Source organism: Vanellus vanellus (assembly GCF_965231255.1).
Source record: "Vanellus vanellus genome assembly, chromosome: 1".
In the NCBI taxonomy this organism is placed as follows: domain Eukaryota; kingdom Metazoa; phylum Chordata; class Aves; order Charadriiformes; family Charadriidae; genus Vanellus; species Vanellus vanellus.
The window spans coordinates 150,519,410-150,547,207 of NC_138905.1; the positions used below are offsets into that span (position 1 = coordinate 150,519,410).

Consider the following 27,798-nt stretch of genomic DNA (forward strand, 5'->3'; position numbering starts at 1 on the left):
ACTTTTTTTCATCTGTTGCCCAGTCACATGTCTCAGTGGCTGTGAACTGAAATGGTTATAATCGTCAGGCCTCACTTAGGCAAATCTGTCAAAGGTCCTACTTGGGATTGGTATCTCCTGCTGATCGGTGGGGTGAGGTGGACTGCTGGGCAGGGTGCTGGGAGTCGGCAGAGACGTCTCCTAACTGAGCTCTGCCATTGACCTGTTGCAATCCTGGGAAAGTCAGATTGTGGCTTTCTGCCACGGTTTTCCCACCGTCTTTTTTTTTTTTTCTTTCTTTCTTTTCTTTCCTTTTTCCTATTTAGGCAATGAGCTATTTGGGAGAAGGAAATGCCTCTGTTAATGTATATCCAGCATTTTTCAGAGTGGGAAAGCTACCACAAAACTAACAATCAAAGTGAAAAATCAGTGCATAGGACTCTCTTTTTTTCCTTACTCACAGATAACATCTTTTCAATCTATCCCCGGAAGTACAGGACTGATAATAATTGTGCGTCTTTCATACTTCACAGAATGCAGTACTATGCATGAGTAAATTGTCATTATTATTTCTTCAACGGACAGCTAGTGAGCCTGTGGATACCTAAAGCAGGATAGAGCGTATTTTGTTTCCTGTGTTGCTTTCCAGGCATTTGATATCAAAGACTTAGAGGGAAAACACAGAACCCTGTCCTGTCTTTGACTTAAACAGTAGGAGTCTTTAGTAGCTTCTGGTTGGTTTGGGTTTAGAAATTGTCTAACAAGAAGAAAGAACATTGAAGTTGGTCTTTTTTCTTCTCATGCGATGATTTTCCAGGCTTTTGTACTGAGGTTGTTTGCTGATTTTTATGGAGCTTCCATGCCAGATAAACATTATCCCTTTTTTACAAATTCATCTTCATCGCTGGAGCCTATGATTATTTAGCTTACCAAACACTGTATCTGTAGGAACAGCATTGTTTTGGCTACAAATGCAGCTAGGTAGACTTTTTAGAATCATAGAATCATTTAGGTTAGAAAAGACCTGTAAGATTGCTGAGTCCAACCATAAACCTAACACTGCCAAGTCCCACTAAACCGTGTTCTTAAGCGCTACATCTGCACGTTTTTTAAATACCTCCAGGGCTGGTGACTCAACCTCTTCCCTGGACAGCCTGTTCCAATGCTTGACAACCCTTTCTGTGAAGAAATTTTTCCTAATATCCATCCTAAAGGTACCCTGGCGCAACTTGAGGCCATTTTCTCTTGTCCTATTGCTTGTTACTTGGGAGAAGAGACTGACCCCCGCCTTGCTACAACCTCCTTTCAGGTAGCTGTAGAGAGTGATAAGGTCTCCCCTCAGCCTCCTTTTCTCCATACTAATCAACCCCAGTTCTCTCAGCCGCTCCTCATAAGACTTGCTCTCTAGACCCCTCACCAGCCTTGTTGCCCTTCTTTGGACACGCTCCAGAACCTCAATGACTTTTCTGTAGTGAGGGGCCCAAAACTGAACACAGTATTCGAGGTGGGGCCTCACCAGTGCTGAGTAGAGGATGACCATCACTTCCCTAGTCCTGCTGGCCACACTATTCCTGATACAGGCCAGGATGCTGTTGGCCTTCTTGGCCACCTGGGCACACTGCTGGCTTATATTCAGCTTGCTGTTGACCAACACCCCCAGGTCCTTGTCTGCCGGGCAGCTTTCCAGCTGCTCTTCTCCAAGCCTGTAGCACTGCATGGGGTTGTTGTGACCCATGTGCAGGACCCGGCACTTGGCCTTGTTGAACCTCATACCGTTGGCCTTGGCCCATCGATCCAGCTTGTCCAGATCCCTCTGCAGAGCCTTCCTACCCTCAGGCAGATCAGCACTCCCACATAACGTTTTGCTTAATAACATTTTCTATTTTATTATTTGTTTTTAACTGGGGAGGTTGCTTTCACTTGGTGCCATTCTGTTTTTTGCCTGTCAAAAATGCATATTCTGTTTCCTCTACAAGCATTACTCCCGTTGCTTTTCATAGGGTAGACTGAGTCCTTCCGGGGAGTGGGAAGAAATGTGTTGTAGAGTCTGGGTATTCACAATGCAAAGTTGTTTGGTCTGCAACTTTTTCTGTGTTGGTGAGTGACAAAAAGAGTTGATGGTAAACATGGGTTCATATAATAAGGGTATCATTTATTGCACTGGTGTGTGCAGCCTAATAGCAGAGTATTGCTCCATGGCCTATTGCCTCAGGCTGGTAGGATTTTAGAGTCAACTAAATGAGAAGCAAATTGAAAAGTTAATTTTGGCATGGGGACATTGTACAGCACTACTGAGGTGGTACCATGATGGGTTTTCACTTGATAGCATGTTTAAATCTAGCCTGCTGCTTCTCTGTATGTTGTAGCAACTGACATGTGAATTAGTAGATTTTTTTTTTTTTTTTCGACTTAGTTGCTCTTCTTTCCACAACTGGCAGCACAGGGAGGTTGGAGAAGTTTTCCAAAGACTTAATGGTGTGCAGTGCACAGGACAATCTGAGCTTGTAAATCATGAATCACGCATGCTGCCTTCCTTCGTTAATGGGTGATGTTGCCCCATATTCTACTTCTGTACCATTTAGCTGGGGAGCAGGCTTCCAGGAACAGTCCCCCAAAAGGCACGTTAATACACAGGCTGGAAACTGTGTTAGTATGAGAATTACATTACTGTGGAATACATATCTCAGATAATTAGGGGGTGAGGGGAAGGTAAATGAACTGATAGGATTTCTTTTGCATTTAATTTGCATAGTACTTTGATAACGTTAAGGCATCTTAGGGGAAAAAAAAGCACCACGAAAACCAGCACATAACACCACTTGCCTTTGAATCTTTCCCAAACAAAATTTTTACAGTAATAATGTGGGCAGAGGAAGAAAGAGGCAAGAAGTAGGTGTATTAACTGACTTGGAGAGTGTGGGTAGGCTTGAAAGTTATGATGTTCTGCAGATCTTGGCAGTCTACCAAGGATTCCCCTTGTCCCCTCTGCTTTTCAATATGCAGAAAGCCCACTGAGATGAGAAATAAACAGCATATTGCTATCAGACATGACTGGGAATATGCTTAAGTAGTGGATTCAGTTTAAGATGCAGTTAAATGCTACAGTGTTGATAAGAAGAGCTGTTTTTTAAAACTCCCCATCTGTAAATGAACTTTCTGTCATCTGCGTGAGAAGAAAGAGGGTAAGACTTGGGGTCAGCAGGCTCAACTCCACTGACTCGCCCATCCCAACAGGCTGCTTAAAAATAGAATGGTGCAGTAGTGGTCTTAAAAATATTCTTACGTTGCTTTTTACGTTGCTTCCTTGGGAGGATAAGCAAGTGCTTTAATATGAACAGATTCATGAAAAGAGGGAAAGAAAAGGCGGGGACGATGCAACAAGCAGTTTTGAAATTTTGGTCAATAAAATCTTAATGTAGTCTAAATGAAGGGAAACTGTTGTTGGTGGGCTCTTTTCCATGGGGGTGGGAGCCAGACTCAGCTGATGGTGCTGTCGTTTTATCACATCCCCCACCTCAGTACCTGGTACGGGGCAAACTCTCGTTGCTGGGATGATGTAGCCTCCGCTACCTGTTGCTGCTGCACAGTGCAACCTCTGTGGCCTCCTCCGTCCTTGGGCTCTGGAGACTGTCATCTTATGCTTAACGAGACGCATCTAGGTTACTGTCATCTTTATTGCATATTTCATATCTGTACTGTACTTTCTGGCCAGAGGACAGTTATCCTGTGATCCCCAGCCCCTGATAGTTGGTATTTAGCAATATTTTAAGAAACTGCTGTTTTCAGTTAGCATGGGTTGCGTTTTGCAATCTTGCCGTGTTTTCAGGTACTCGGGTGGTAATTGCCGGCAATTTGCTGGGAGAAACAAAGCTGCAAGAACCTCTGCGTGCCCTGGGGATGGGGGAGCCCGGGATGCCCTGAGGGGCCTCGGCTCCAGACAACACTAAAAAGGGGACCTCTTTCTGCAAGAAAAATGCTGTCCTGCCGGAGTGTTAGCTGGTGGTCTTGCTGGCATGGTGTTTGGATGGGGCCTTAATGGTTACCACGTTTATGAAGTGCCCTGGGAGTTGGATTTGAATAAATTTTAATCCCGGGAGATTGAGTTCAGAGGGTTTCTCCCATCTCTGAGTTCTGCAGTTCTTTTGTCACATTCAACGACTTTGTGATTTTATTATTATTCTTATTTTTGATGCAGTCAATTTTTTTCCAAAGCGAAAGCTGGTTATGAAAATTTGAAGATCAGTTTCCGAAATGGGAATGCTTAGCCATTTCATGTTGTAAGCAAAATTATACCAGCATGTTAATAGTTTGACAAGTCTGTTCTTGAGCAGAGCTGTTAAGCAGATAAACAAACAAACAAAACCTCTGCTGGTGCTTATATGTTGTGTTTGTGATGTTTGCTTTTTCCCTCCCTCTAAAAATGTTTTTAATGAAAAGAACGTGGCTTTAAAATGGCCTTTTACTTCTCTAGTATAAATCAATGTCATGCAACCCCCCTCATATGTTGTAGGTGCTCAGAATATGAACACTCCATACATTATGAAAAGGATATTTGGAGTAATTTTAAACAATATTCTGAAATGAACAGGGTTTAAATTTGGCCTGGGATACTGAGCAGCCCACACTTCCCACAGTCTGCAGTTCCCTTGCTTTCCAGTCCCTTAGGAGGGTTATGGAGAAGCTTTTCCCATCCCTGCTGCAGAAAGAGCAGAGCGACCCACGGGCAATCGCTGCGCTCTGCTGTAGCTGTCGTGGCTTGGGTTTTGACGGGGACTAGCGGAGGCACCAGCAGGATCCTGTAAAGCTGCAAGGGGAGGATGGTTGGGCTGGTGCACGTTAGTCATCCCGAGTGGGCCAGTCTCACAGGGAGGAATATTGTCATGAGAAAAGCTGTGAAACTGAGCCCTGCGAGATTTCAGGCTTCTGGTGGGCTTGCTCTTTCCAGAGAGTAGTACATAGATTTAGAAAGACAAATAGAGCACACTTCCCATAAGATATCTGGCATCCCATGGATGTCTTGCTACTTTGCTCTTCTGTGTACCATTTTTTCTGCTTGCAGTATGTTCTCCCACTGTTTTAGCATCCTCACTTTGCTGCAGTGTTAATTGCGAACCATATTTCACTGTTTTGTAAAAGGTTTCTTCTTTCTCAGTCTTCCTTAGCATTGTGAGCTTTTTTCACCTGAGATGTTCCTCTCTTATCTTTATTCTTTTTGTACCTCAAACGGTGCTTCCCCACATCCTTGGGCCTTTTAGTTCCTTCCATGTAGCCATGGAAAATAGGGGCAGAAGTGAGAGGAGACATTTTTCCACCTCAGTGTAAAACATTTTCCCCTCTTCCCTTGGTGGGATGGTAAGTCTCGAGGAGAAGACCACAGGCTTTTGTCATTAGGCAGAGGTCCAGGGTGGGAAATGGGAGTTGCATCTCTCCAGGGCTTGCTGAAAGGCTTTGGCTCAAGAAGTAGTAAGGTCAAGGTGAGGTCAGTCTTGGCCACTGCACACATGTTACGGCCCTAACTTTCTTTCAAAATCCAAACCAGCTTGAGACCAAGCTATAAAAAGAAATGCACGTAATAAAGAGAGTTTACAGAGCCGGCAGAAGCTTGAGTACAGTCATTTATTTATAGGAAGCATATGGATTGGTTAATAAGGGGAGAGTGCAGCACAATACAAGTTGTAAAAGAAAGTGGAGGCTGTGAATTCTGCAGCATTGCATCAGAGTCCTTTGTAATGCACCAGCAGTACCTGGCCATTACCTCCGTGGAGGACATCACAAGGTGTGAAGGGGTCAAGGTTTCTCCAAAGAGATCAGTGGCTTGGGTTGCTTCAGTCCCGGGGTGCTGGTTTTGAAGGAATCTGTAAAGAGGTTAAGGATTTAGTCCAGGGAAAAAAAATACATATTGATGTCCATCAGCTATAGTGGATGCTATGTATAGGTTTCTGTGTGGGAAACTTAAAAATTGGTGAGGAATTGGTGACTTTAGTGAAATGTTTTATTGTGGTTTTTATCATTAATTGTGGGTGAAAAAGAGGATTCAGAAGTGTAGTGGGCATACCTCTTGCTGGAGAGCTTGACTGGTTCCATGAAGGGCCTTTGGGGTTGATGTTTGGGAAGGCTCAATGGGACCAGGCTTTTTGACTGGAAGTCTTGGGGCAAACTGCTGGATGTTGAGTGGAGAGCTGGAAAACACTAATGCTAGAAACATTTCTAAATGCCCGTTTAGGGAAAAAAAATAATACAGAACAGCCAATTGCTATGGCCCCACCTCCTGTAAAAATATACTGGAGAAAAAAAGGTTTTTGTCAGAAGTCAGCTGAGGCGAGTTACAGCCCACCATGGCTGGAGGGGGCTGGTGGTCCCGCCTGCCTCCCGGCCCCGCCATCCGCCTCCTGCCAGCTCCGGCTCGGCTCTGGCTGCGGAGCAAACCCATTTAAGTTCCTGGTCTGCAGTCCCCTGCCCCGCCCCACCCTTTGCTTTTGTCTGGTTTAACTTTCTGCCATTTTTGTGATCTCAATCAGCTTATCATATGATCGGATGAGTGCCAGAACGAGCGCGGTGCTCCTGGGAGAAATGTGTGACAGGCGGCTGGAGGGAGGCAGGGGAAGGAAGGGTAGGAGCTCCCCGCCGCAGGAGCTGCCATCTATTAATTCAGCTCCAGCTGTACTGAGAAACCGTACCCTTATGGTGGCGTAGCTGAAGGGAGGCGATGTCTTGTTCTTGTCTAGCTGTCGTGAGACAGGCGAAGAGATCTGTGGCAGGTCTGATGCATCACTTGAAGAAACCTCACTTAATTTTTTTTTTTTTTTGCTAGTGAAGACCAAAACAAAGAGAAATGCCCTTTTGCAACCCCCTAAGCATGCTTGCATTAACCTAGTAAAATATCACCCAGGTGCCAGGCACTGGTGCATAGAAATAAAATACGCAATGCGTGGAGTTTAACTCTTCTGGCATGTTAATAAACTATCATTACTGATTATGAACTTTGCTAAAGTAAACAGAAGGGAAGCTGTGAATGTAATCTGTCTGTGCTTAATCTTGATAATCATCATTTTAATGTGGAGAAAAAGAACTGGGTTCTAAGATTTGTGTAAGAATATTTTAAGAAGAAACTTTTTTTTTTAGCCGCCTAGAGTATTTGTTGGTTTTCATACAAAGTATCAGAAGAGAAGGGTCCGGCACAGTTGAGTAAAACCCAGTGTCTGGAGCTCTCATCCAAATGTTTTGCTCTGTGTATGGTGAAGGGATGTGTGAGACGCTGGCGCTGACGGTTCTCTCTCTCTTCTTCAGGGTCGGCATGTCAAAACGGGTCAGCTGGCAGCCATCAAAGTCATGGACGTTACTGAGGTGAGTAGAGGAACATTCTGCTTTATTAGCAGTATGGGTAAAATTTAATAACGAGAGATGGCGTACCTCGTATTTATGTTGAAGGACATGGTCTTTGCACATGAACGTTGGCTTTCTGTTTGCGGGACGTGACCTCTCGAGCACATCTGCCCTTTACAAGATTTCTGCGGGGGCCTCTGGCCTTCACAGCTTGCTTTGGCTGGTCGCAGGACGTATGAGCACGCGTAGCACTCCCTTTTCAGAAATTTCTTAGGGGAGGGGGAAAAAAGCCAGATTCCCCACTTCCCACTTTCTTCTCTTTAAATGTAGCATCTTGCTTTTACCAAAAAAGAAGGTGAGGAGGCTGCTCGATGTAGAGGACAGTAGTTTCCCTGGTACATTTGCAGCCTAAAAAGGGTATACATTTATTCAAAGGAAATGGGTCCAATAAAGTTCCCAGAAGCCTGAAAGCAGAAACATCTGCAGGAACGATGAGCAGATTGCTGGCAGAATTCAGCAGTGTAAAGTAGTAGTTGTAACTGACCCAGGGGGATTTACTGTGGAGCTTTAGATGGGAAAGACGGGAAATTAACTCAGGCAAAGAAATAAAAAATATGTGCCCATATTTGAATCCTTAGATGTCTTGCAGTTTATGCTGTTCAAAAAGCAATCAGTTTAAATTAAGTCTTCAAAACAGATCAGGAAGAGCATGGGTTTTTCCCTGTTGATTCCATTTGTGTTTTATAGAATTACATCCGCAGATTAACACAACGGCTTCAGATTTAAAATCGAAGGAGAACCTTGACTTGATACTGCACTTCTGAAGAGAGGTTGTGCCTCTTCAAACCAAGCGTCTTATTTTTCTGAACTCCTCAATCTTATTATAGGCATTAGGGGAAAAATTATGTTAATGCGTGTGCATTGTACAACGCAGGGGGTCTTTGGCAAGCTGGTTACATTAAGAAAAACTCCTACAAGGGTGTTGCTGCGAAATGTTTTATGTTTTGTGTATAGGCGCCAACAAGTAAAAACGGCCTTGGACACACAAGCTGCTGGGCGAGTGGCTGGGGTGTAATGGGTAAACAGGCAGGAGAGGGAGGAAAGCAAGAAGGCAGGGTTAGGTCAACTGATAGGACTTCAGTCATATCGCTATATCTCCTTGTGATTGATGGGCAGTGTGACTGCCGCTCTCTAACTTAAGCTGTTGCGTCTGCCAAGAGTTAGACATTCTTGCTTTGGAAGATGGCCTGATAAAAATCAAATTTTCAGCTGGAGATTTTCAAAGGCTGCCTTCATGAGGAGGCAGTGCTATTTTGCTGCAGTCAACAAGCAGACAAACCAGAGAAGAAGGGAGGTGCAGCGACATACCCTGAATGTTCTTTGCCCAGCAAAGGTTTCCATTTGTGCAGCGGTTTTACACAGGGCAGCTTGCTGGACTGTGCACGACAAAGGCTTCTTCCATAACGTTAAGATTGGCTGTGCTGCACACTCCCTCTGTTTTTAATAGCATATGTTAATCACAAACAGTTGTAATGGAGAAGGTTGCACAGCAAAAGGAAAACAATTGAAAACTGCTGTCTATACTGTGGCTCATGTTGCGGGAGATGGCTTATATTTTGAAACTTTCTGTAATTTTTGGCTGGTTTTGAAACACTAGTTGTGTATTGGCACTGTCTATCTTTTATCTCACAAGCTCATGCTTTTTTAGGGGATGAAGGGCAGTCAGAGGGAGGAGTTTGGAGATGTTAGCCCCATGCAGCTTAAAAGTGTTGTCGTTCCTACCAGCGGAGCTCATGTGTTTTTGCTTCAAAGTAATGAGCCTGCGGAGGCTAAAAATGTGGTGCAAATTCTTCCAAGTCGTGCTAAGTCAGCTCTGCTTTTTAACACCCGGCATGGATGATACTGTTGCTAGCACCAGGCATGGGGGATACCGTTGCTTGTACCGTTTTCTTGGTGGCAGATGTGGCTGTAGGATATTCCTGTCCACTCTCGCTCGCTGGTGCCTCGCCTGTCTCCCAACACTTGTGCCGGCACAACTGCCCCGGGGCTAGATGGTGACCTGGATCAGTGAACAGGACCCAGTTCCAGGTTAAAAATACCCTCGCTCCTTTCTTTCCCCCAGTTATTTATAACCTGGATTGGCTTGTTGATCTAGTTTAGCGCATGGCATTACAAACAGTTGTGCTGTCGCTATGAAGAAGGTGGCTTGAGACTGGAAAAGAGCTGCTGATGGCCGTGGGGGAGAAGGGGCAGTAGCTCAAATTGGCATTGCTGCTAGAGATGGCCATATCATCAAGCTGTGGCTTTGGTTCCTCAAGGGATGGTTTCATGAACACCCCTTTTTGCTGGCGGACCGTGCAGCTCTATCCTGGTTCTAGCTCACCACACCTTACGAGTTCAGTGGGAAGAGAGAGCATGGGAACAGAGAGGGCAGTGACTGCTGCCCTCAGCTCTGCCCTGAAAGAAATGCTGAAGGAACCACAGCCTCAAATTTACCTTCGAATGTAGCTTCAAGAGCTATAGTTAGATGAATCGCACTTGTAGGTTAATGGCAACTATGTCCATGCCCATGGGGAAAGAGACTTGAGTGGAAACTTCTACAAAACTGAAATTGTGATTTGATGAGTGGCTACTAAAGCTCTGGGTGATTTGTGCCTCTGTGCACGTTTTACTGGCAGTGTGATGCCTTTCTGCTTAAATACAAGCGGTGCTGTGGAGGATATCTGATTGTTTTGCTTAACCTGTGCTGAGAACAGACAAGTTAAACTGGGAGAGGAGTGGCTGGAGAGCAGCTCTGCAGAAAGGGATCTGGGGGTACTGGCTGGCAGCAGACTCAACAGGAGGTCGGCAGTGTGCCCTGGCAGCCAAGAGCGCAAACCGCATCCTGGGGTGCATCAAACACACCATAACCAGCCGGTCAAAAGAGGGGATCATCCCACTGTATTCAGTGTTGGTATGGCCTCACTTTGAGTATTGCATGCAGTTCTGGGCCCCACAATTTAAGAAGGATGTTAAAGGTCCTTGAGTGCGTCCAGAGGAGAGCAACAAAGCTGGCGAAAGGGCTGGAAAGCATGTCCTGTGAGGAGCGGCTAAGGACGCTGGGTTTCTCTAATTTGGAGAGAAGGAGGCTGAGGGGTGACCTTATTGCTCTTTTCAGCCTCCTGAGGAGGGGAAGTGGAGAGGGAGGTGCTGAACTCTTCTCCCTGAGATCCAGTGGTAGGACCTGTGGGAATGGTTCAAGGCTGTGCCAGAGGAGGTTTAGACAGGACATGAGGAAGCATTTTTTACTGAGGGGGTGGTCAAACCTGGAACAAGCTTCCTAGAAAGGTGGTGGATGGCCCAAGCCTGTCAGTGTTTAAGAGGCATTTGAACAATGCCTTTAACAACATCTTTAACTTTTGGTCAGCCCTGAATTGGTCAGGAAGTTTGAATAGATGATCACTGTAGGTCCCTTCCAACTGAAATATTCCATTCCATTCCATTCCATTCCATTCCATTCCATTCCATTCCATTCCATTGACTTTCTTTCTTCTGGGATACCTCTGATCCAGTGCTGGGTTTGCCAAACACTTAACAAATTAGAAAGCCTAATGTGTTGGCACACTCTGTGGGCACACCCCAAATTTTCAGTTTTCAAGGCCTCAATTCTGCTTTTCACACGTTGCTCAGGACCAGTGAGGTTACATTAGTTCTGGGCTGTAAAGCTTTGATCACCCGAATGGGGGGGATGTCAAAATCAGAGTGACGGCTTTCCTTAAAAAGTTTTGGTTGGCATGAAGAAAACAAGGTAGCATAACCTCCGACTAGAGACGTTGAAAGGAAACATTACAGCTCTGTAATGTACACGGTGCTGTGGAAATGCTCTTCATCCTTTTCAGCTTTTCTTGTGGTTTTCTCCTCAGATTTTAATTTTGAAAAGAATGGTGGTAAGGATGAGAAAAGAAGAGGTGGGCTGAAGATATCAGCTTGATCTTTGAATATATTATGACTAGTTAGTACTGCTGCCTGAAACGTTGGGGGGGTGTTGATGTGCATAAAACTTTCCTGTCTTTTCCACTTTCCTCCTCTCTAAACAAATTAAGAAAAGATCTAGAAGATTGTATGGATCTTTGTAGATCTTTAGATCTGCAGCACTAAAGCAAGCACTTAAAGGATCTGTAAGATCTACAGATCTGTGCGTCTTCCTACAGAATGGGGCATATGGTCCTATTTTCACTTTCTGAGGGAGAAGCTAGTGTGTATGGAGGGTGAAAAAATTTCACTGGGGCGTAGAACTAATAAAAACAAAAGAAACACCAGTCCTCATCAATTGAAAGCTATTCTGTTGTTGGGATGAACCCAATGACCGTAAAAGGGGAACAATATGAACTACCAGCGTATACACGCTTTAAAAATTGTTTTCCAAAATGTACATATGTAGGATGAATCTCGTGCTGCACGCGTGATGTGGAGGGAGGCGTTATTTGAGAGATTCCTGTAGTCTGTCTTTAAGCTTCTTGTTGCAGGGTCTCTGTTCCTTTTGGGGCATTGATTTGGAGAAGGCGGTGTTCGGTCTGTGTTGTCCCCATCCACTTGCTGACCACGCTGTTAGGTTTCCATGAGCTCCTTGCTGCCTACTGTACTGTAGCATACCAAGTGAGCCCTGACTGATGTTATCAGATGCAACACAAGTACGCAGTAAGATTTGGCAGTTGCTGTTTAGTTAGAAGAATCCCTTTTCCTGTGAAGCAAATAACGTTTAAAACCTTAGCAAAGCTTACTTGGCAAATCTGCCCGCATCTAAGCTGTTAACTTGCTTTACACCCTAAACAGGCGGGTTGACTCTGCTGAACTCTTTTGGAGGCTTTCTTTGCAGCTGCACGGTTGTTTCCAGTGTCACTCCTGTGTTCCCCTTCCAGCGGTGCTTTTCTCTTTGAAAGGTTTAGTAACTGATTTTGAGGGAAAAACACAATTGCTTCTTCTCTGTTTGTTATAACCCCTGACGCTGCTGCTTCTTCCTCCTACCTCTTCCCACACACACTCTTGGCATCCCTTGGGAAAGTTTTCCGCATGCCTTTTTAATAGCAACATTTCTCAGCTCTTGTGCCCAGTGTTTCATGACTTGTCCAGTCTAGTCTGTGTAAAATTATGCTAAGTAAACAACTGGATACTGTATCCTGCTGATTTATGAAAGAGCTGGATTGCTTTTAGTGCTTGCCTGTCTTGCCCTTTCTGTACGTGCTCTGCAGAAAAATTAACAACCCCAAACCAAAACCTCCAGGCCTGCAGAGAAACGTGGCACATATCCTGTACCTCGACAGGAAAGGTTACCCGAATTATTCATTGCCATCTTTCCCACTCTGCTGACTGCTTTTTTCTGTTGCAGTAAGCAAGTCGCTTTGGTTCGTGTGAGTCTATACCTTATGGCCTACGTGGTGTTATAAACTGCGATCATGTGGATGATCTATCCATCATCCGTAAGACATACCAAAAGCGGTCTGCAGAAAGACCGCAGGTGAATAAAAATATGTGTGTGTTCCCACACATGCAGGCAGACAAAATGAGGAGAAAACAAAAATAATAAACACCAAAACTTACCCCTAACTTTTATGTGCATTTTTTTTTTTTCGTGAGAACCCCAAGATAGTCTGTGGATTTCGATCTGTTTGGAGGGAAAAAAAAGAAAAAGTTGATGCCTCACTCTAGAAGACTGGGAAATGCAGATCCTCACAGCACTGTGCGACAGAACTGGGTGAAGCAGTCTGGAGAAGCTGAATATGGGCTGGCCTTTTAGTGTGGAGACATGAATGCCCTGTTTTACCTGGCTTTTCCTGGCTTAGTGCAGCTGTCTGATAAAGTACTTATATACCAGTCCATGGCCATACTTACTGCAAAGTTAGCCAAAGCAAGCCTGAAGCCAGTAGAGTTACCAAAAGCCTATGCCATGTCCCTTCCTTTTGATAGGAATCAGGGAAAATGGATCAGGGACCTCAAAATCCAGATTGTTCCCATGGGGAGTACTGGCACCCTGCTTACTTGTCCCTCAAATGTGAAGCTGATTACTTCTAGGCTGTATAAAATTTTGTAGGCTTTGGTTAAACAGTCACCTGGCAAAACAAAGAATGGTTCTGTGGAAAAGGAATAAATAGGAAAGGTATTTACAGTGTGGCCAGCCTTGCTGTTCAGGCTCTCCTGAAGCTGATTAACCTCTGATCTCTTCCAGGGATTAGGTCAGAAAAAAAAAAGGGGGGGGGACAAGGGGGGGAAGGCTGCTGGGAACTTTCTGTTACGTTTCAGAGGAAAACGGAGCTGGGCAGAACCGTCCCTTGAGCCTGTCTGGTTTGTGAGGAGGTCAAAAAGAGCTCGGGTAGTCTTGCAGCCAGGGGGGACAGCCTTTTGGGAGCTGCAGAGTGTATATTTGATGGTTTCCCTCCTTAGCTTGAGATCCCGCACCTACCTCTGCGGCATGCCCTCTCTCAGCAGCTTGGCATGCTTCTTCCACACCACTGTACCATGGCCCCGGTGCTGGGGGGCTCAGCCCCTTCCGTGCTGGCTGAGGTCTGCACGGGACCGGGTTCTGCGGCAGTCCCCCGTAGCGCCCTGCTGCCTGTGACCCCCGCTCGGGTCAGGCAGAGGTGGTCTTGTCCATCTTCACGCTGTGTCAGACATGTTGGGACACCCTGTCCTTGGGTGGCAGAGCAGTGCTTGGACCTTCCAGCTCGTAGTCCTAACACAGCAGAGAGACATTTAATTCCGGAGACCCTTTTGTCCTTCCAGTCATACAAGGAGCGGTGGTGATATCTCCCAGCAAGGCAAATACATCTGACACCTGGCTGGGGTCAGATCTGCCATTTTTGGGATGTGATCCAATAAACTTTTGTGGAGCAGTGCTGGCACCCATTTGTATAAAGGGCAAACTTTCACACTCTTCATCTGAGTCCTGGGGGGGTTAGCAAGACTGTTGGGCTGGAGAAGCTCGTTTGGGAAGGGGACGATGTCAGGTTTGACGTGGCTGCAGAAGGGAGGTTGAATAGGGAGCTCCACAGGCAGTTTGAGCTCGGGGCACAAAGCTGTTATCAAGCAGCTTGGGTAAGGGTAAGCCATGTGGATTGACCAGAGAGAGCTGGTGTTGAGCACCAAGCCTCTGCGTTGCTGTATCCCAGCAGAGAGCAACTTCACGCTGACACTGTGTAGTTGGGGAAACATTGGCAATGGGGAGAGAAAAAAAGAGATGCAAAACATTCATACGTGCTTGTTTCTCTGTCTGCTCTTTTCAGCATATGGTTTCTTTTTAGACCAAGATTTCCACCTGAGTGGAAGACTGTTTGCATGTACAGCCTATTGTCAGTTGTCCTTGTGGTTATCCCCCTCTCTATATTTTAACATGCTTGTTTTGGAACCGGACTGTTTCAAGGCTGGAAGAAACAGATGTTTTCCTTTTGCCATGAAGATCCTTGAGGGCACCGTTGCTGTCTCACCGGCATCTATTATCTGTCAACAGCAAAAGAGCTTTGGCTGTGGAGGCTTCGTGATGCTTGTTTAGTACTATTCCTGTTGCATGGATTTTCAGCTGATGCCAGGAGATGGCTTCATGCTCAAGGTTGATTGTGGATCACTGTGTTAAGAAATTGCAATGAAAACTATGTTGCCTCTGCCTTCTCCTCATCTGTATGCGTATGCCAGGTCTGGTGTGCAAGGTTTTTGTCCGATCTAGCAGAAGGCATTTTGCCAGCGCTCTGTAAACTGTAATGTAGTTTAGATTACACAAACTGATTTTTATGGCCACATAAAGGGAACTTCGCTGTCGTTTGGAGCATAGAAGAATCTCCTTGTTTTAGGGAGGCAGCTTTAAAATTTTGCCTACCTGGCTGTAAGAGAACCAGGTAACAACAGAGGATGCTCGGGGTACACTCCTCAGCTGTGGCTCTGAGATCTGTTATTGCTCATCAGCATGTGAGAGCACATGTTTAGTACTGGAGCATAATGGAAACTAGAAGGCTGTGCAGGCTACAGCTGACTTCCATTGGCGGAGGGGCAGGATTGCATATTAAGGAGATTTCTCTGCAAGCCTTGAGCTCTTTGGACAAGTCTGGACTTTTTTTCTTAAAAATTTCTTTCCTTTGGTCTGACGGTGTAACTGCGTTGACACACTCAGAAGGAAAGGATAAGTCATCTGGGTGAGCTACTGACGTCTGTTACTGTTGTTGTAATGAGTAGGGCCAAGTGCTTGAATTCCAACTTTTGGGCACTGTTTATCAGTCCAAGTGGGCAATACTCATGCATTTAACTGTAATCCTGTGCCTATTTTTCTTCAGTCCCTAGGCTTGGTACCTACAGTCCTCTGGACACCTGCTGTTAGCATTGATGAGGAAGTCAGTAATGACACTGTGATTTCATATGTGTGTGAATGACTGCTAGCGTCTGTGTTGGGGAAATTGGGACCCTGGCATTAGCAGTGGTGAAGGCTCAGTGTGGGTAGCGTGCGGATGCTTTCACAGTCGGGATATTTAACCTGCCGGTCATACCTGCAATAACATGAATTTGAGCAATAGCCTGTGCAAGTTCTAGTGATGGAGCATTTCTTCCGCTCGTGGGCTCGACGCGGGCACTTCACCGCCGCCTTCCCAAGCGCCGCGCTCTGTTTGTTCGAGCTGTCTGAGGAGACTCGAGCTCTGATGGGAAACAGAAATGTTTTGTGTGCAGATAATAGCAAAAAGTATGGGGCTGCATTTTGTATCATTTCTGTCAGACACACAGCACAGCTCAATTTACCCCCAGTGAATCAGACACACTGCCTGCTCAAGGAGAACAAGACAACCCTGTCAATACATTGTTAGAGCATGTGTGCTCTTGCCAGTTTGGGCGGAATAAAACCAACAAGGATTGTTACAAAGCATGGTGCTTTCATTTTAGCAAGTATCTAGGCTTGCCCAAATAGGCAAGCAAGAGATCCCAGGCCCAGTGTGAGCTGCTGTCTTTCGGAGGTGCACTTTAAAATCTGGCTTGGGCATTAGGATCAAAGACAGGAGAATTAATTTGCTGTTTATGTTAAAGTGGATATATCTGCTTGAAATGTAATCTTCCTTGGCTGTGTTTAATTGCAGTTTCATAAACCGCACCTGCCTGTGGGCTCCTCCTGTTTTTGCTGTGACATTCCATATTTTTATCTTGACTTCCTAAGGAAATGAGGCTTCTCGGCGATAGTGCACGTGTCCTGCCTTCTTTTCCACCAAATACCGTTTGGATCTGCTGGCCAACTTCGGCCGAGTTTAATGAGGAGGGGAAATTCCAAAGATACAAAGTCCTGACAAGTTATGTGAAAACTGGCAGGCTGCGGGGGGAAGAGAGAGGCTGAAATTTATAGTATAGCCTCTGCTTTGGGAATGGCGGGCAGACCTTAGCCACTGTCCGTTGTCAGCCAGCTGGCCACTGTTTTGCAGTAAATCAGGAGGAGGAGGTAGATTACTTTTTTTTACAGAAAAAGTTCTGACGCTTGGCTTTCAAGGGAGTGCTGCAGCTACGGGAATGTGTGCAGGGGTAGCACGTGCAAGCTACATTTAAGCCTTTTAAAATCTCCCTCTGGTTCTTTCTTTAGTTTACAGGTCCACAAATGGTATTGTACATTTGAGATTATTCTGTGCGATCTCTCTCCCCCTCTTTCTTAATGCGTGCCTGTGTATATATAAATATAAGATAGCAATGTTATTCTCCAACATTTAACGAGACAAAAATGTTTTCTATAAGTCCCTCGACAGTGCTCCTTTTGCAAGGCGCAGTTTGACTGATTGCGTAGGGAGTTGTTGGCTAAAATACAGTCTTAAAGCCCAGCTCCTAAAACGAGAGGTTATGGCAGCAAGTGCTAATGCGCAAGGAGCTGGGAATTCATTGTACTCTAAGCTGACTTGTAACCACCATGAACGCTCACCTCGTGCCTAACAGGAAAGGGTTCTTCTCCCCTTACGCCCAAACTCTTAAATATGCAATGGGAAGCACACGGCTCAGCTAGGTGTTAAAAAAGCCTTGAAGATGCTGCGCAAACTAGTTCAGTTGATCAATGTAGGAGAAGATGCTGTTTGTCTCCTGAGCCTAGAAATGTCTCAAGTCCTTTCCAACAAGGAGCCTGTGCACATTCCTCTAGATAGGTTTAATCCAAAAGAGATTAAAGCCGAATAAGTGTGCTTCGTCTAGCTTCTCCGGCAGAGAACATTTTCTGCTGCTAAATAGAAGGGCAAAGGTGTTGTCATTAAATTGCAAAGATTGGTGCTTCATAATGAGCACACGGATTTAGTTTTGCTCTCCTGTCCTTGCTGTCTCTCTTAGTAAGACATTGCTTCACGCATGATTAGACCGACGGGAGTCTGGCCAAGGAGGCATCTTTTTGTTCTGATGATTCCCTGTTGATTTTTTTTTTTGGTGTCAGGCTTTATTTCTCAAATGTTTTGATCTGAAAGGGGTGTCTGTGAGAAGTGAGCGAGTTAGCTGCAGAAGTGGCTACTGCTCCTGTGGGGAGAGCGCATTGCTGTTGTGTTTTGCCTCACGTTCACCAGGTAAAATGGTAGTTTCTTTACCCAGCACATCACTGGGGCAAAAGGTGCGGTGAGAGTTCCCCAGCCTGCTCTCTTTTGCACCTAGCTCTGCAGAGTGATGGATGGGGGCCTTCACAAATGTCCCTCTCTCTGCCTCGTAGAGAGGTCAGTTCCAGAAATGAACTTTTTTTTTTTTGCATGTTGGTTGATGTATGAGGTGTTTCTGCAGTGTTTCAGTAGAGCAGGGATATTTTCCGCTGTAGCTCCTTCTTCCTGAACTCAGTTTTAGTGTTTGCTTCTAGAGTTGGTGGAAAAGTAAGTGGAAATCCTAGTGTAAATGCAGCAGCCCGCAGACCTCCAGATAACTGTTACCGTCCTGGCAAAGCACCTTGGCTCTGCGTGCCAGAGCAAGAAAGGAGAGCGTCCGTGATTCCCGAAAACTGGTTTCTTGTGTGGAATATTTTACTGAATGGAAATGTAATTGGGCAGAGAGACCACAGGCAGCAGGGAGAGCGAGCATCCCGGTGGCTGCCGGCTGCTGGGCTCCCCCTGTGCTAACCCGTCCTCCCGGCCGGGGCTGGGGGTGGCCAGGCAGCCCCCAGTCACTGCTGTGGAAACAGTGATGCACAGGCAGCACCACTATGGAGAGTTTTATTTCTCTCTTGCATGTATTTTACCTCAGCAAGTAAAATTCTTTTCTCTGGCATTTATTGGTGTTTCTTCTCTTTGAGCCTGTGAGACAAAGCCTTTTTTATAAATGAGTTAGTTGGTTCTCACTCAGAATTTTTCTTTTTGCTTCCTTTGCTGCACCCCTTAGCAACAAGTTATTTAAATTAAGAACCTTGAGTCAACTATAAAATGATAGAGTTGCTCTGATTTATAGATCAGAGGGGGCTGCATGGTCAAAGAAGCCTCCACTCAGATACGAGTCCCTGAGGGTGATGTCGGTTCCTATTTCAGAACTGCTGCTGCTCCTCAATTCTGATTAAAAGACTATGGGAAATGTACCTTGCCTAGTCTTGATTTGCAACACAAATCGTTAGATTTTGCACTGTTCTTGTAAAAATGGATGGATCAGCATGTAAATGCTCTTTCCCATGCCTAGAAATGTAAACAAACAAACACCCATGTAAATTCAGGAAAAGATTTCTCCCACTGGCAGGAAAGAAGGGAGGAACAGTTGCATTTTCTGTTTGTAAATGTTCAGATGGCATCCTGTTGCGATAGCAGTGCTTCCTCCTGACATAGGTGTCTAAGGGTTTTCCCTATTTTCTGTTGAGATGTGGTTTTACAGTACAGCAAAGCCAATTTGATGTCTGACTGCTACTGCAGGGGCAGCCCTGCCTCTCTTCCCCCTCTTTCCCAGCTCCCCATCTACCAGCATCTATCTTGTCCGGTCCTTCAGAGAGCCCCACTGGCAAAGAAGTATTTTCCTTCTTCTTTTTTTTTTTTTTTTTTTTTTTAATACAAATTAGCTTTCTACTATTTTCACCCCAGCAAAAGCTGGCTTGGGGTGGGTGAGAGGGATCAGGCAGGGCAGGGATAAGGAGACTCTTTGGCCAGGAGCCAGCCCACAGCAACATCAGCAGCAGGAGCAGTATCTCCTCAGGGTTACAGCCATAAGACCACCTGGGGAATCATCCCCACAGCCATCCCTTTGCAGTGGGAACCTGGGAGGAAAGCTGGCTGCGACACCTTTCTGACAGCCTGGTCACATCTTCCATGGCCACCTGCGACAGCCATGGAGGGACTGTTTATAGTGCTCCATACCTGCAGAATTAGGAATGAAGAATGGAGTGTAAAGGTCTTTTGCAGGGATTCCCCCACCCTCTGATTCTTTCCACTGTGCAGCAGGCTATTTTTAGTCTGCTTGCTTGCCTCAGAAATTACTTCACTTTCTGCTTTGGATCATTTCCATAACATTTATTGTGATTCTGGATTCCAGTGTTCAGGATAATGTCAGAGCAAAGAATCATGGGGTGGCGAGCTCAGTTCCAATGGTGGAGCCAAAACAACCTGTGCTGAGAACGTGTGATGCCAACTGCCTCTGATCTGGTGACCCGCGAGATACTGGCTTTGGTGAAACCTCGTTTTCGACCATGAACCATATTTGCAGGCAAAGAAGCCTGTTAATCCCTAGTTTAATGGTGAATTGGTTAGTGAATGACAAAAGAAAACAACTCTTTAGTGCTCTAATCCAGGTAGAAAAAGTAGATCTACCTCTGAAAGACATCTGTTTGCTTTAAGTGAAGTCTAAAACAAAAGCCCAGTTTGCCTGTGGTGTGCATGATTGTGTGGAACCACTGCTAATTCACTGGAATTAATTTTCTTAAAAAAAAAAAAAAAAGGAAAAAAAAAAAGGTGTTTCTTCTACTCGTCTTCTCTGCAGCTCGATAGTGCATGAGATGAATGGATCTCAGCAAGTTTGCCGATGATACCAAGCTGTTCGGTGAGGTAGACATGCTGGAGGGGAGGGATGCCATCCAGAGGGACCTGGACAGGCTGGAGAGGTGGGCCCAAGCCAACCTCATGCAGTTCAACAAGGCCAAGTGCAAGGTCCTACATCTGGGTCGGGGCAATCCCAAGCACAAGTACAGGCTCGGCGGGGAATGGCTGGAGAGCAGTCCTGAGGAGAAGGACCTGGGGGTGCTGATTTACGAGAAGCTCAACATGAGCCAGCAATGTGTGATTGCAGCCCAGAAGGCCAACCGTATCTTGGGCTGCATCAGAAGTGTGGGCAGCAGGTCAAAGGAGGTGATTCTGCCCCTCTACTCCACTCTTGTGAGACCCCACCTGGAGTACTGCATCCAGCTCTGGAGTCCCCAACATAAGGACATGGACCTGCTGGAGCGTGTCCAGAGGAGAGCCACGAGGATGATTCGGGGGTTGGAGCACCTCTCCTATGAGGAGGAGAGGCTGAGAGAGTTGGGGCTGTTCAACCTGGAGAAGAGAAGGCTCCGGGGAGATCTTATTGCGGCCTTCCAGTACCTAAACGGGGCCTACAGGAGAGCCGGGGAAGGACTTTTAACTAGGCCATGTAGTGATAGGATGAGGGGGAATGGCTTTAAACTGGAAGAGGGCAGGTTCAGATTGAACATTAGGAAGAAGTTTTTCACTTCGAGGGTGGTAAGGCACTGGCACAGGTTGCCCAGAGAAGTTGTTGAGGCCCCATCCCTGGAGGTGTTCAAGGCCAAGCTGGATGTGGTCTTGGGCAACCTGGTCTAGTGGAAGGTGTCCCTGCCTATGGCAGGGGGGCTGGAACTCTATGATCTTCAAGGTTCTTTCCAACCTAAACCATTCTATGCATATAGTTGTGGAAACTCAAGAATATTCAGGAGCTGTATATTCAGTGGACAGCAGAGATTGTTCCTATTGTTGGATTTCAGTGTTTCAGATTGGAAAAAAAAAGACATTTAGTATCAAGCCTAAATTCTCTTGAATTTTCCACGTTTTTTTTTTCTGGGTCTTAATTAAGAACACTCATGATGGCTTGATGCCTGCTTTGGATTAGATGCCTAATCCATGATTATTCACAAAATACCCATATTCATCAGCCTTTGAAGGACAAATAGCTACTTAGAATGTGCATAAACAGTCGCAAACACTGTTAACGTGCTCCTTGAGACATAGCCACCTTGCCCTGGCATAGCTGATGAGCAGTGAGTGGTCTCTTGCACAAGGGTTTGTCTATATTTTTCCTCCTGGTTGCACTCAAAGTAAGTACTGGTGTGACTGCTGTGCTTTTGGCCATCACTAGAGGGCTTCAGAGCGAGAAACCTGCTTGCCTTCCACATGATGTCAAGATCCAGAGGTTTCTTCTTAAACCTGCTACACAGCAACACAACAGAGACCTTTGACTTATGATAGTAGGACCTTACTGGTGTTCAGCAGTTTTTACATCTTCCATTCAGAGAACTTATTTCATCACTAACTTTTTTCCCCTTTTTAACCTCCTCTTTTAATCATCACAAGATGAATGGGGAAACAGGGCCTTACCTGGCCCTCCAGGTGCGAGGTGAGTAGGGCTGGTGGACAGCTAACAGCTGACAAAGGGTTTTGCTGGCATCCTGCTCTTCCCCGAAGGGAAGCGGACAGGACGTGCGTGTTGTGGGGGTGTGTGGGCATGGGCATGTGCCTGCTCCCCAGGCCAGCTCCGCAGTGTTGGCCTTGGGGAGAGGTGGCCAAAACTGGGTTGTGACTGTTGCGTGGCTGTAACGGGTGATAGAACAAGAGGAAATGGCTTCAAGTTGCGCCAGGGGAAGTTTAGATTGGATGTTAGGATGCTTTTCTTTACTGAAAGGGTCATCAGGCATTGGAACCCCAGGGCAGTGGTGGAGTCCCCATCCCTGGAGGTATTTAAGGGTCGTGTAGATATAGTGCTTAGGGACATGATTTAGTGGTGGGCTTGTCAGTGTTAGGTTAATGATTGGACTAGATGATCTTAAAGGTCTTTTCCAATCTAGGAGATTCTGTGGTTCTGTACTTGCTACGGCTCCTGGGGAAAAGTGTCTGCTCACGGACCAAAGGTGTGAGGGAATAAGGGCTGTATTGTATGAAAGACAACCTTAGCTGGGTGTCTTTGCTTTGAAGAGGTTTGCCAATGAGTTACAGAGCTGCCCTCAGCCAAGCCTGCTTTCAGCGAGAAAGTTTTATAGGTCATGAAAAGCGGCAATGTCCTTTTTTTTCCACTGTGCCTTGCCTTTATATGCAGCAGTGCACATGCACTGCCGTCATCCCTCCCTTGTGCTTTGGATCGGCGGCTCGGCATTCGCCCAGGGAGAGCTGCGAGTGCCTCCGATTTCTCTCCGTGGTGTGGGAACGCTGGAGCACATAATGGCTGAGATTCAAAGACAAATGCTAGCTCTTTGCTACTGATCACTTTGGCAGAAACCCCCAGATGCTCGGAGACTACAGATGGAGCTGATTTGGGGAGAGTTGTCAACAAAAAAAAAAGTACCCACAATCTTAGAACTTTCCTTTTTTTTTTTTTAAAAAATTAATTATATTTTGCTGTCTTTATAATAGCCTCCCTGTTCTTCCTTTTCCTATTCTGTAGCCCCTGCCCCTCGCTTTTTAATTCATGCCAGCCAGAGCACAGCTAAAGGCTTTTCCTAGCAGTGCGTCGTTTGTTAGTAAACCAGCAAAGACAAGCTTAGCCAATTTAACCGACGCTTTTTGAGACGACTTTCCTTTTTGACTGGGCTTTGGGGTTTCTCCTTGCGCCCGTTGGAGGGACAAGGCTGCAGGAAACCGCAGGAGAGGAGCCTCCAGCCGTGACGGGCTTTGTTCAGATGCCTGTAGTCTGGCAGAAGCTGACCTCCACAACACATGGTCTTTCACTTAGCTGCCTCTCGCCGGCTATTGGAGAGGTCCGATTTGCTGTGTGTGGGATTTCTGCTGCTTCCATGCTGCTTGGTAATGTTTCCCAACCGACCGGCAGATCCCGTCCTTGCCTTGGTGGCGGTGGTGGAGCTGGAGCTGGCGGGGTTGCTGCAGCCTTTGTGCTCAGCTTCATTGTCACACAGCTCCACTCTGAGCAAATCTGGTGCCTTAAAGCATATATTCTCCTGAATTTTGAAGCTCTCCAAACCAGGTTTCCTCCTTCAGAAGTAAATGTCTCCCCTCTCCACCCTCCTCCCCCCCCCGCTTTGGCTGGGCTAATTGCTCTTTGTTTGTTTTCAAATCAGTGTGATTAAACGGAAGATTTTTCCAGACTGTCACTTCATCATGTTACGGGACTAGCATAATAAAAAGTTGTAATATCTGTTGGGGTGAGTACCCCGAGCACAGAATTACAGGCTTTTTCCTGCTCATGAATAGTCTTCCTCTGAGACCCTGTAGCGATAGCATTACTTTTGTTTTAAAGGAAAAGTCCCTGAGAAGGAGAATATTTATTTATCCAGACAAGAGAGGCTGTTTTTTTTTGTTTGTTTGTTTTTTCTTTTTTCTTTTGTTTTAAAATGTGTAACTTTTTAATCCTTAAGGAAGGTGCTGCTCTGGGCGGTGGAGGTGGGCAGAGCTCCTGTGCAGATGCTGGCCAGCAGGCGTAGCTGGGCAGGCTGGGACCACGTTTGGTGCAGGAGATGTGGTGGCTATTGGAGGAAGGGGAGACCGAAATGGTACTCTGTCTGGGGGGAGAGCAGATTATTCCTGTATAGGAGGATTTCAGTAAAACATGTTAGGCATGTGTTTATTTTACAGTTAAGTTGCTGAGTGTCACTTTTTAACAGCGGCTTGGGGTGGCGTGGGCTCTCAGGTTTCTCTTACAGACTTTGTGGTTGAATTAGGGTGGGCCTGTCCAAGAAGAGTTTTGGACCGAATAAACCTAATTTTCTTCTTATCAGCACCTGGGTTTTGGTGCTGACTCCCTTGTTCCTGTTCACAACCGCTTTTTGCCTGCTGTGCGTAGGCATCCACAGTTTTAAGTAGCTGTCTGATGATTTATTCTTTCTGCCCCTGTAGCCCCGTGGTTCCCCTCCGCTCATCATGGTGCAGCGGCGAAAGGCAAGGGACATGCAGGGCGAAGGGCAGCCGAGCCTCACCGGGAGCCGGTGTCGGGGTTGGGAAGCGGACTCCTGTCCCCAATCTCCTGCCAGTGCTCTCAGGGTTTCAGCTCAAGAGCGAGAGACTTGTGCTGGGACCTGAGCTGTTTGTTTTTAAACTGGAGAGTGAGATGCCCTAGCGGCTCTGATTTTTGAGGTGAAATACTGTTTAATAAATGCCAGCCTGTTCACAGCCCGGCAGCGAAAACAAACCTGTACTGTAGTATTAGGACCATTTATGCTTTCTCAATTCCTATTTTCTTGGCTGTTAATCGCGGTCTCTTTGCCGCCTGCCCAGCTAAGGGTAAATGCAGCTGGGGTGTAATATTTTCTGCAAGCATTTGTTGCTTTTATTTATCCTGATGGAGGCAGAAGGGCTTCTCTTCTGGGGCAGGTAGATGATTAGCTGGCTATCGGCAGCTTCCTTGCTCGGCGAAGGGGAGGAAGGGAGAGGGGGGGCCGTGACGCCCCGTCTGATAGATGGACACGAGCATCTTGTGGCTCTGTTCATTGTTAATTCACTCCTGCAGCACCGCTCAGCTGTGAGGTTTCCAGGCGTGCTTGGCAGTGCCGACAACAAAAACATCTGGTCCAAGAATATAGTTCCCTTCTGCTGGCAGCTGCATGAAAATGATTTTGTACATAGTGGCGTAACGCCAAATGCACTTACTTGTACACTAAAGTGCACAGCCTTTATAGAGCTTTGGCAGCGCAGGGCGATTTTAAATGCTGTGCATAAGTCAGCATTAATCTACCAAAGAAAATCAAAACCTCAGCAACCAATTTCATAAAGAACTCACTTATCACGTGTGCCCAGACATGGCCATACCTTTGTACCTGTCCAACAGCTGTTCCTGTCTGAATACAACGGAAGAACCTTGTGGTTGCAACCCTGGTTGTCATCTGTCCTCCGGAAGGGTTTGGCACAAACATGAAGGGAAATTTGCTCCTCGCAGAGGTCCCCGAATTCCTCTCGTCAGCAGCCGCATTTATCTGTTACTGATAGAGGTTGTCTGTCTCCTCTCTTGTTTTAGGAAGGACCTAGTGGGTGCTGGAGAAAATGTTAGCTGTGAATCAAGTAGTTTGTGTGACTGCTGGTAAATTGTAATTTGAGTGATTGGACCTGATAATTACGGAGTCATCATCATCGTCTTGTCAGTCAGTTGTAAATCATTCTAGAATGGATTTCTTTTTTTAAAAAGAGCTGTATTTCTGAGCGCAAGTGTATTTTGGAGGTAAAATATCTGTATTCCTTCCTGCTTTGAAAACCCTTGGGGATAGAAGCGTGGATCTCGTTCTTTTGTGAACAAGCAAGTTGAAGAGAGTTCTTTGCTCCAGCAAAGCTGCTCTCAGCTTATGTATGTCTTGTTATTTCTTTTCTGTTTATTCCCACAGAGTAGCTGAGCTTGCGTGGTGCTTTTTCACCCCCAAAGCTGCTGTTGGGTTGTAGGTTTCAGGAATGCTGCGGAAGAGCACGGAGGGGCAGAAACCCCAGGTCTGGCATCAGTCATGGGTCTGAGTTTGCCCTTTGCAGAAGGAGCCCGTTCCTCCCCAGGAAGAAGCAGATGGTTTGAGGGCTTGGACAGGGTATTTCTGCAGGTGTGTGGAGGGCTGACTGTCTCACAGCTACCAACCTGATGTTAATCCTCCATTCTGTCGCTGCTGGGAGGAGCAGTTTTCACCACACCAGAGAGAGAAGGAAGAGGAGGTGGAGATGGTGGCAAAGGGAGGAGGAACAAGCTTCCTCCGGCCGGCTTTCGAAGCGGTCTTTGTTTGCACTGTTGGTGAAAGAAACTGAAGTTAATTTTCTGGGCTGTTCTTAAAATTGCAAATGGCATTTGACAAGCCTGTAGGGCTTGGTCAGGTCTCTTCCCTTCTCCTCACGCCAGCCCCCCATGGTCTGTGTGGACAGTGTATATTCAGCCTGTTCCCAAACACACGGCAGTGGGCTGGTGCCACAGCTTTCTTTGCTTTCCTTCCTGCCCCTCGTCTGGTGCGAGGAAGGGGCCTTTGAACCTCGTGGGTCCTCCCTGTCCCCACCTGGTGTTTTGCGTTTCAGTACTTTCTCTGCGTAAGGCAGGGGAGAAGTTGCGGGTTACCGACAGAGGTTGAGCGGTGACTAATACTGGACCAGAGGAGCCGAAGTGTTCGACCTTTAGGCAACGATTACCTGAAATTAAAACTTGTAAGGGCTTGTGCGCTCGCAGTGTGTCATTCAATCGTGTTTGTAAGACACATGTACAGATCGGACGATTCCTTTTATTCCTGGGCAATTTACATATTTTGGCGGCTTCACAAAAGAAACCCGGTGTTGAATAAGTCAGATCATGATCTCACAGTAGTCCTTGCTTACAAGGAGTTTTTTTGGAGGCTGTAGCATAGCTCCGAATTTGAAGTTTTCCTTTTGTGGGCGTAAAACAGAGCACAGGTTACTGGCAGCACGTACAACAGGCATTAAACATGGGTATTAGCTCCTAAGCCAACATATTACCTTCGATGTTTGGGGATATGAGGGCTGTGTGTCAGATGTCGTTTCATCTGGCAGGTGTAGAGGTACACCACTTGAGAAGTGTTAAATCTATTTCTTCATAGTAAAGAGCTAAGTGAAGTATGTCCCTTTATAGAAAAGGATTGGTGGGCTGCAAAGAAGATGCAGTAATTTTGTTTTCAGGGCTTTTCTTAGTACTCATTTTCTGACAAAATGCAGGGCTTTGTTAGTGTTGCAGACGGAGTTTTAAATATTTGGAAGGAAAAATTGCACCACTCGCAACATTTTAATGAGGAGGATTTGCTTAATTAAAGCCTAGAAGACTTGGGGAATGTGGACAGCTGAGGGATTAGCAATGTGTTACAAAGTTCTTCCACCTACCAGTTGATTTGGGTTCAAAAGCCAAAGTCCCTAGTAAAACCTGTAGTCTTCCAGCAGCTGTTTTCCTTGCCTTAACCGTCGATGCGTCCAATGAGCAAAGCCCGGATTCATTCTGTCTAATTTTAGGCACGTAGTGGTTATGCTGAAGCCTGGAGCATAGCTGCCCTCAGTGCCTGCAATTTAGCATGGGGGGAAAGGTGCCTGTAGGGGGACAGGTCTTCCCACCTGAGGTGGGACTTGTCCCATAGAGGGGTGAAAGTCACCGGTAGGACTGTGTCTCCTGGAAGTGCAAGGTACTTACTTCATGGCTGCCACAGCTGCTCACTGCTGGCAATTGTGGCAGTGCTCATTCATGCTTCCCTATTTATGATATGATGATTATTATTATTATTACTACTACTACTACTACTATTATTATTACTTTTTAACATATGATTGATTTTTTGGAGTACCGTCACCAGTCTGCTCCCTCTGCTTCACAAATCTGTGTGTTTGCTTTTGGCTGAAATAATGTTACATACCGCGCAGTGCTGAGCCCTCCGTTGCTGTTGGTCAAAGAATTGGCAGCATGTGATGGACC

The 27,798-nt window shown here is 46.1% G+C and overlaps 1 protein-coding gene across 2 annotated transcripts in view; it reads left to right on the top strand.

Annotated features, from left to right (window-relative positions):
* The window catches only part of MAP4K4 (mitogen-activated protein kinase kinase kinase kinase 4), a 165,863-nt gene that overhangs the window by 70,687 nt on the left and 67,378 nt on the right, over positions 1 to 27,798 (top strand). For both annotated transcript variants that reach the window (XM_082480565.1, XM_082480566.1), the window contains exon 3: positions 7,267 to 7,323. In XM_082480565.1, coding sequence (XP_082336691.1) covers positions 7,267 to 7,323 — 57 coding nt within the window. The remainder of the gene's footprint in view (positions 1 to 7,266; positions 7,324 to 27,798) is intronic.